General features: G+C 34.7%; 1 protein-coding gene across 1 annotated transcript; it reads left to right on the top strand.

Annotated features, from left to right (window-relative positions):
- The first annotated feature begins 3,595 nt into the window (after positions 1-3,595).
- LOC132627967 (uncharacterized) lies at positions 3,596-9,551 on the top strand. The gene is made up of 6 exons (XM_060343612.1): positions 3,596-3,755; positions 5,104-5,323; positions 6,220-6,446; positions 6,552-6,755; positions 7,512-7,824; positions 8,983-9,551. Exons 2-6 carry the CDS (start codon positions 5,161-5,163, stop codon positions 9,246-9,248), a joined length of 1,173 nt encoding a protein of 390 aa, XP_060199595.1. The 5' UTR covers positions 3,596-3,755; positions 5,104-5,160; the 3' UTR covers positions 9,249-9,551.
- Positions 9,552-9,590: the final 39 nt, after the last annotated feature.

Raw genomic sequence — 9,590 nt, 5'->3', positions numbered from 1 at the left:
ATTACAATAAATATTTTTAAATAGGTAAAATTACATAAAAAAATAAGAAAACTGTTAATAAATAATATATATGTGTGTGTATTGTGCGTGTGTGCTTGATCCTAAAAAAAAAACTAATAAAGCAATCCATTATACGCCACTTACAACTTGTAATATATGTAACATAATTTTACAAGTATAAACAATACAATGAAATAAAAGCTATTATGAAATGCAAATCAACTTTAGTATCTTAACTTTCAAACAATGAAGCGTAGTTACAAGAACTAGAATAATAACATAGTTACACTAAATGAAGAAAATAAGGAAGAGAAATTACAAAAAAAATTGTGAGCAATGACATGAAATCACAAGAAGTAAAGGTTGGAAATGAGAAGAAAGAAAATGAAAGATAAGTAATATAAAAAAATTATTTAAAAAAAAATAAAAAGAAATTAAATAATAGAAATAGCAAAAAAATAAAAATAAAAAGTGAAGAGATTAAAAAGTAAACCTATAATTACAGTGTGTAATTACATCCAATTCCCCACCCCCCACCCCTTTGAGAATTGGAGAGTGTAATTACTCTCTCCCAATCACATCCAATTACACATTGACCATCCAGAAGAAAAGTAGTTTCAAGTATCTTGATTCTATTATGCAAGGCAGCGGGGAGATTGACGATGATGTCACACATCATATTGGGGCAGGGTGGATGAAATGGAGGCTCGCTTCCGGAGTGCTATGTGACAAGAAGGTGCCACCACAACTTAAGGGCAAGTTCTACAAAGTGGTGGTTAGACCATGTTGTATGGGGCAGAGTGGCTGCCAGTTAAGATTTCTCACATTCAAAAGATGAAAGTTTCCGAGATGAGAATGTTGAGACGGATACGTGGGTACACTAGGAGTGACAGGATTAGGAATGAGGCTATCCGAGACAAGGTGGGAGTGGCCTCGGTGGAAGACAAGATGCGGGAAGCGAGACTGAGATGGTTTGGGCATGTGAAGAGGAGAGACACAGATGCCCCAGTGCGGAGGTGTGAGAGGTTGACCATGGATGGTTTCAGAAGGGATAGGGGTAGGCCGAAGAAATATTGAGGAGAGGTGATTAGACAGGACATGGAGCAGTTACAGCTTACCGAGGACATGACCTTAGATAGGAGGGTTTGGAGGACCTAGATTAGAGTAGAAGGCTAGTAGATAGTCTCGTTATCCTTCCTTATTAGTAGTCGCATTATTGCAGTATAATTTCTTGTGCTCTGATTTCTACTATTATCTGTTATTTCCTGTACTTTAATTATCCTATTTTATCTGTGTCGCTTTCGTAATTTGCATTTCCATATCGCTTTGAATTTCTTAGCCTTATCTAACCTCTTTTTATGTTTTTTATTGAGCCGATGGTCTTTCGGAAACAGCCGTCCTACCTTGGTAGGAGTAAGGTCTCTGTACACTTTACCCTCCCCAGACCCCACGTTGTGGGATTTCACTGGGTTGTTGTTGTACATGTTGACCATGTAATTACTTGGCCTGACAAACATGTCAAACTGTGTGATTACACCCAATTACATGGGTGGCTTTCCAAACAGGCCCTAAATGTAAAAACTTGAGCCTTGAGTTTATATTTTGTAAAAAAAAAAAAAAGATCCATAAGTTGGTAAATATATTTTTTAAACGTAAAACTTGACTCAAAGTAACAATGTCGGTTCATCTTCTCGGTCATTTGATCGGAAATGCATGCTCGGCGTGAAGAAATTGTTTGTACCATGTGAGAGAAGTATATTAAAGAGTAGTTATACTACAATCATGTTCAGTTGTTCTTTTTATTGAACTAATGTTCGATCAATAGATGTTGTATTATTTAGAAAGACCTTTTGGTTGCGTATTAACTTTGTTAAGAACTATGATTTGCTAATTTGGTAAGATTGTATAAGAGTTGGAGAAGTTTTGATAGTTTTTACAACTTGTGGGTTTTTCAGGTTTATAAGAAAAAATACAACTTAAAAAATTCAAATTGCATGTTCAAATAAAACTTCAACTTCAAATCATTGATTTCAAATTATGTCCAGACGGGCCCTTAAAAGTCTTTTTTTTCCTTATACTTCGTGTCTAGTCAAATGGTTCCACATAAATTAGGATGGAGAGGTATATTTTATAGTATTGTTACTTTAAATACTATGTCTGTTTTGATTGTTACTTAAATTACTTATCGCTACGTCCATTGTTATGTAACGACGAAAAATCTCATTTTATATAATGATCGATTTGATGTGATCACGTGCCCTTTTTCTTCTCAATTTATTTTTGCTTATTATTTTATAATCCTATTTATTCTTTACTAGTTTACTCTACCCTTTTTTCTAATAATTCTACTTTGTGCTCTACTTTTAAAATGATATTGTAAGTTTATTCTTTTTAAAATGATATTGTAAGTTTATTCTTTATATTGATGTGCGGTAATGTAACAATGGAAAACGATATAATCTATTATGCATTGTATTCATCAATGCAATAGAACATGATACGCAAGTAACAATCATCCCAACAAGCTGATATCATTTTTTTTGAGTGATTGAGGAAGGCGATAAGAACACATGGTCAATTCAAAACAACTGTCATACTTAAAAATTGGATCTTTTACTTATAACAAATTAACAATCACCAACTTTTTCATAATCGTCTTTTTTAGGTTTATTGATGTCAAGAAGCAATGAACTTTCAATTGTTTATGTTGTGTCTTTTTGTTATGAGTGACTATTTCGTTCTTAGTAATTATTGTCTTCCTCCCCCACCACCCCACCGACCCCTTTTTGGTTTTACTTCGAAAATTGCTAAGCCTTTGACACCGTTAATTATTGTTTTAGCAGTATTTAAATGTTTCTAGAAAAGGGTAAGCTTAAAAAATGTATATGAGTTTGTTAGTTTTTTCCTGTTATAGATATTTCCCCCTTTTTTCTTTTAGGCTTTATACATGGTAATTTATAATTTGACTTTTTAGTTATTTGTATCTTTTAGGCAACTGACACATAATTTAGTGAATTTACTGTTACAGAAAGTAGTTTTATAACTTTAGTGGTACAAATAGTTAGTTTAGTGACTTTACTGTTACAGAAATAATTTTGTGACTCTTTGTTACAATAAGTAAGTTTAGTAACAGTAAGTGAAATTAAATCAGTAACTACAAGACAAGAAAAATCTTTTATAACTATAACTATGCCTCGATCTCCAACAAATTTTAGAGTCCACAATATGAATTCTCATTAGCTTGGTCCTCAGTTAACTTCATCAAAATGCAAATTATACAAATGCTATGACAATATTGGATGTGCATCAGCTAATACATAAGCTAATTACGTACTCAAAATAAATCCTAGCCGGATACCTCAAGGATAAAATTAAAGCACAAAGGATCCTTCTTAGAAGAGCACACCAGTGCTGACTCAAATTACTGTACTTATTGGGGTCCACACGCTATAATCAGACCAATCACAATGCTCCACGTGTGAACTCTTTAGAGCCCCAAAGGCCAACTATCAAATAGTATCAAATTATCCAATCCAAAAAACTAACCCAGTTAAGCAACCCAAAAAAAAAAAAAAACTTGGAGAGTGGTAGTAGGAAGTGTTAACTATGAGAGTGGGCAATTAACTGACCATGGTCACACTAACAAATCGCACTTTACCACTTCTATATAAACTCTTTTTAGTATGCAAAATCAAATAGACAAAAAAAATTCACTCAAATAGAAAGTGTAGAGAGAGAAAGCCATCAAAGTAAAGGTTAGAACTTTGATTTTCTTTCTTGCTTGCTTTAACTAGTAAATGTTCTTTTTGTTACTCAATTATGTAGCTTTTCTCTTTTTGTTTCCAACTGACAACTTCCATATTGATGTATTATATTGTTTTTACTTCTTTAGTTATATTATTGGGGGTTCAATTCTCAATTTGCTTGCTTTTACACTTTGGATTCTTTTAAAGTTTCCATTTTGAACTGTTTTTGCACAAATTCTTTGGGTTATTGATGGATAATAATGAATCCATAGTGATGGATAATGTTTCTAATTGTTTTTTGTTATTGGGTGTTCAATTCTGAATTTGCTTTCTTTATTATGCTTGATTTTTCAGTGGTTCTTCTAAATTTTCCATTTTGAACTGTTTTTGCACAAATTCTTTGGGTTATTGATGGATAATAATGAATCCATAGTGATGGATAATGTTTCTAATTGTTTTTTGTTATTGGGTGTTCAATTCTGAATTTGCTTTCTTTATTATGCTTGATTTTTCAGTGGTTCTTCTAAATTTTCCATTTTGAACTGTTTTTGCACTCTTCTTGATCATTGTATTGCCTATGTTATTGGGGTTTTTTTTTTTGTTTTGGGTTCTTGATTCCTCGATGATCGTTGTTTTTTTCCTACTGATTGTTGATTTGATGGTTTTCCAATTATGTGTATATTACAATTATGGAAAAAAAGGGACCAAAGTGTGATGTATATGATATCCAAATGGAGATTTTGCAAGTCTTTTTCAAGTCAAGGGTTAGTCAATGGGCTAATATTGGGGGCACTCTTAGTTATCATTTGAAGTTTATGAAAGTACCCTCTGAAACTGAACAGACTCATTTCTTAGTTGGGTGAAATTTCCATGCCTAGCAATATTTCCATTAAAATTTATCGTCATTAGTTTCTAATTTGTTCAAACACTTTCCGATATATCTGGTAAGTCAATTGAGTGAGCTGACTGAAATGCCTTTGTGCTTCTGGTTCATTTCCTTTACAGGACAAGTTTGATGATAAGAATTGATCAACTTGTTCAGCTTTGTGTCTTCGTTGACACCTTTTATCGGCTCTTCTGTATTTACCGTTACCCCTAAATTTTACAGTAATCTATTTTTGATTATGAGACAGCGCCGAGATTATTTCATAAAGGATGAGCTTCCTTTTTTTTTCAAAATTAAAGGGTAATTAACAGCTGTATGTGATAAATCTATTGAATGATCTTTTGGATTTTTCTTCTCTTTTATGTTTGTCATTATATATAGATAGTTGTTGGTGAGTTTATGTCGTGGTTATTGGTATCTGTCATTGGTTGTGCCTTTTATCTCATTAACTCTCCGTCTCTGACTTAACAGAGAAGGTGTAGATCGGAGCGCTAGCTTTTCCGGCTTTGATCTATTTCATCATCTACCATGTGTCCTCTGGCTTCGGCAGCTCCGTCTCCAGGTTTTACGAGTTCCTGTTGGACTGATGAACAAATCATTTTGTCCCTGGACAAATTTAACCATGGAGCACCCATCCCTGAAGATGTGATTGTCGATAATCCTTATCAGTGTGATCCTTCAGATTTGCGCGGTAAACTTCAAGTTTAATTATCAGTTCATAGATTCTGTCTTAATTATCAGTTCATAGATTTCCGAGGGTCTATCGGAAACAGCCTCTCTACCCCAAAAAGGTTGAGGTAAGGTCTGCGTACATCCTATCCTACCCTCCCCAGACCCCACTTTGTGGGATTACACTGGGTTGTTGTTCAGATTCTGTCTTAAAACCCTGCCTTCTTGTTTGCAAAATAATATGTTTTATCATGTAAGCCGTGTTCAAATGGCTGTATACAATTAGGAAATCTGAAACGTGATTTGCTTTAGTGGAAAGTATTGGGATCTTATCGCCTTGTTTCATTTACTATTCCTTTGATTGAGCATGTTGAGAAAAGGATAAAATGTGTGGAACTGATGTCGATTGTGAAGTACCAGATCGCGATCTTTAATACTCCTAAGCGTGTTTGATAAAAAATGTGCTTTATGAACCTTAAAAAGCCAATCTTCTATTTAAGATAAATAAATAATTTAAAGTTATGGATTGACAACTTTCGTTAAAATAATCTCTAGGCATTGAAACTGATCTAGCTAAATAGTTGGTCGTAGCAGAAGACATGCCTTGTCTCGTTATTTTCCTCTGCCCTTTGCCTAATGGGATACTCACCTTCTGCAGAAGAAACATATAACACAAAACCACTTTGGACTCTTAACATTATTATTTTTTACTAGATTTATTCTTTCCACCTTGTTTTAGATTGTTGGGTACAAATGCTTTTCCGTCTCTCTTCTTTTACAGTGTTGGGGTTTTCAATCCCTCATTGTTGACAAAATGGTCCAAGTTTCCTGTGTTTTTTGGTGATTGAATTTGATAATCAATTTACTTTGAGGGAGAGCTTAAATCTGATTTCTTACAATCGTTCATGGTACATGTAGATGGAGTATGGTTTCTGGTAACATCAACTGAGAGAAAAGAGACAAAACATCGACTTTGGGCAGCAAAAGGTTCACCCTGTGAAATATTTGCAAATTCTACCATCTGTGGTTGGAGAACCACTTTTGAATTTGTTCAAGTCCAAGCCCCTATCAAACAGAAATCTGTCTGGATGATGCAGGAATATAAAATAACGCAGAAAGGGGAAAATTATCAGAATAAGTCAAAGGTAATATTTACTGCCATCTTTCCTCTATTCAAATCTCTGATTATTTATTGCTTCAATCTTGTCAGACACGCAAGTGAATTGCTGGTTTGGTTGGATATTTTGCAGGAGTCTACACTTTGTAGAGTTTTCAGTTGCTGTGATGAGAACTTGAATAATGAGACGAAGCCAGAGCACAAAAACAAGAACAATAATGAGAAAAATCCAGAGAAAAACGATGATCTTGACTGGGAGTTACAACTTAGCTTGATGGCATCAATTAACGAACACTCTAGCAGTAATGATGGACAACGTTCAATTGGTGGATCCCAGGTTGGTGCTACTTCTTCCCCTTTCTCACTAGCACTTCCAGCCTGCTCATACCGAGTTAATTTTAACATAGTTTTGTTGTTATATGGTTATGTATGTTGGTGTAGATTGCCTTGTGGACATAATAAAGCCATTGGCCAAGTTCTGAATGAGCTTGAGTTCAACTGTTTGTGGTTCATATTTTCCTTTTTTTTTGTCTTTGTTGTTTACAAATGTCTTGGATATGTTCGAAAATTCAGGATATTATACTCCCTCTGTCCCAAATTATGTGAAAGTGTTTGACTGGGCACAGAGTGTTTTTTTTTTTTTTTTTTTTTAGAGGAAGACTTTTGAAATTTGCAGTATAAAATAAGCCATCGAAATTTTTGCGGCTATAAATCATTTTATTAAGGGTAAAATGGGAATGAAGTTAAATGTTACTAAATATGGCAAGATGTCGTTCTTTTTTAGACTGACTAAAAAGGAAACAGTGTCACATAAATTGGGAGGGAGTGAGTACCTACATGACTATTGCACATTAGTGTATGATAAGAAAATCATTTTAATTTTTAATTGCACATTATGTGGTACACATATCAGGTCTTGTCTTCAGATTTTCGACCTAATGATTAAATCACTAGAAATATTATTCCATTTGGCGTTCTTTGACAATAATGTTCTCTTTGCTCCATGTGGTATATATCCACAGTTTATTTCTCATGGGTTGGTAATGTGTTTATATGCTGGTATAGAAACAATCTCACTGCAGAAAATTTGCAGGTGAATAACCAGACAGAAGGGGTTGAGTCATCACTTGTTGACAAATTTAATGATCCCTCTGGTGATGATATAGTACTAGATTCCATTTTAAGAGGGGACTACTTGGAATTGGACGACCTTGTCAATTCGTCTAGTTCAGGGAATTCAAGTTGCATGAGCTTCGCATCTGATGAATGTTTTGACTCTCTGGCACTTTTACGGGATCTGGATGATGAGAAGAAAGAAGATTTGAGTGGAAAAGGTTCAACTAGCAATTATAACATAATGATGTGCGAAAGAGCAAATGATGTGGTTATGCTGCCTGCACCTTTAGGTATGTATATGTCTTTGCCCTCACCTTCTTATGAGATTAATGTTCCTTCCATTTGGTTATGGATTTAGTATGCTTCTCTATACCTTTTCCGTATTTCAACTTTTAGAGCTTTAGGAAGAACTTACATGTGCTTCTACTCGTTTGCTAAGTAATAGTTTTATTGATGGCTGCGCATGGTGTCAGAAACACTGGCCCTTTTTCAATATTTTTTCCAATTCCCAAGAACTATTTCGAAAAGGAAAGTTTACCCAGGTATCCAGGTAATACTTTTTTCTTTGATTAGGTAAAGTAGTATCCAGGTAATACTGTAGGAAGCTTCTACTCATGTGTATGCATCCGAATGCTTTCATGTTTATACTGTGAGTTAAATTCTCGGTTATTAGTTCATCTTGAACAATATATTCAGAAAACAGTCACTCGTCTAAGTGTGTGGAGAATTTGTTCAGCAATCTTTGTTTAAGTCGATTATCATGAAGAATTTCTTCACTCAACATTTCACGTTGGCACACTTCTTGGAGTGGACATCAAAATTGAAAGAGAATTAACATTAGAAGGAAACATGGGAATGTTTAGAGTACGACTTATTCTTTGATTCATCTGAAAACTGTCTCGAAATTCTTTTTACCGCGAGAGACAACAAAAACATACGCAGTGTGATCCCACAAGTGGGGTCTGGGGAGGGTGGGGTGTATGTAGACCTTAGCCCTAGCTTGTTTGAGGTAGAGAAGTGGTCTCCGATAGACCCTCGGCTCAAGAAGAATCAGTACAAATGGTGTACTTTACTATGCCAACATATAGCTTTGGCCTGGGAAGTGCACAACAAAAATGGATGGTGCAGAAAATGATAGATGACTGTTACAAAGGTAATCTAAGAATACCCTTATATAAAGCTTGACGCTATAGATAAAAAAATATATTAAAGAACATGCATGATTTAGAAAGTCAGCTTCTGATCTTTATCCCAACGTGCGCTTGAAGAACTGATTAATTAACCATCTCAAATAAGATGACATCAATGGAAATTATGCATTAGGGGTGCTTGTAGTTAGTTGCAATGTGTGTTGTCTTGACATTACATCTTTCTTGTGAACTGAATTTGCCACTCTTTATTCAATTATGCTAATTCTCTAAAACCTCTATATTGGCATTGCTTGGCAGAGTCTGTTGTTAAAGGGAGTGGAGCTGCAGCCAAAGAAACTCAACAAGTTGCTGATAATAACAAATCCAAATGTCCCAGTGAGCCATCCCCAGATCAGGCTGCTAAAAGGCATAAGGCTGAGCGTACAGATGAAGGTCCATCCCATTCTTGTAGAGCAATGACATCTTCCAGCATCAGCAGTAGCCATGAACCGGGACGTGTAGCAAGAAGGGAGGAGAAAAGAATGAAGAAGCTTCTGAAGTACTTCTGTTTTATGTCTCTCTAGATCATTAATTGCTATTTGTAGATACAGACATGCAAGCAGCCTAGAAAAGTAAAACAAGTTGTCTAGAAAAAAAAAAAAAAATAGAGAGAGAGAGAGAAGGTGGGATAGGGGTGGAGAGATAGTTTAAGCTATTGAATATTTGATATGTTGTGTATTAGGCTAAATTTTAAACTTTATGTTGAGTTTAAGATTTAGAATAGGAAATTGATTTTGCAGAAAGAGTCTAGAACTGATGTTCTGTTTAATATTGGAACATCTTCATTGTAATATTAAGAGAGAAAAGTTGGTGCTTTTTTATATGTTTATACCTCTTCAAATGATTGCTTTTTCCTGATTTCCCAC

Source organism: Lycium barbarum, chromosome 2, assembly GCF_019175385.1.
Source record: "Lycium barbarum isolate Lr01 chromosome 2, ASM1917538v2, whole genome shotgun sequence".
NCBI lineage: Eukaryota > Viridiplantae > Streptophyta > Magnoliopsida > Solanales > Solanaceae > Lycium > Lycium barbarum.
Note: the sequence above shows the minus strand (reverse complement) of the source record. Positions and strands in the feature narration are given on the sequence as shown.

Bases quoted from the DNA above. Each gene is read 5' to 3' on its own strand.
- LOC132627967 (XM_060343612.1), top strand. From the start codon at position 5,161: ATGTGTCCTCTGGCTTCGGCAGCTCCGTCTCCAGGTTTTACGAGTTCC. The intron at 5,324-6,219 runs GTAAACTTCAAG...TGGTACATGTAG, and splicing joins TGATCCTTCAGATTTGCGCG to ATGGAGTATGGTTTCTGGTA. The intron at 7,825-8,982 runs GTATGTATATGT...ATTGCTTGGCAG, and splicing joins TATGCTGCCTGCACCTTTAG to AGTCTGTTGTTAAAGGGAGT.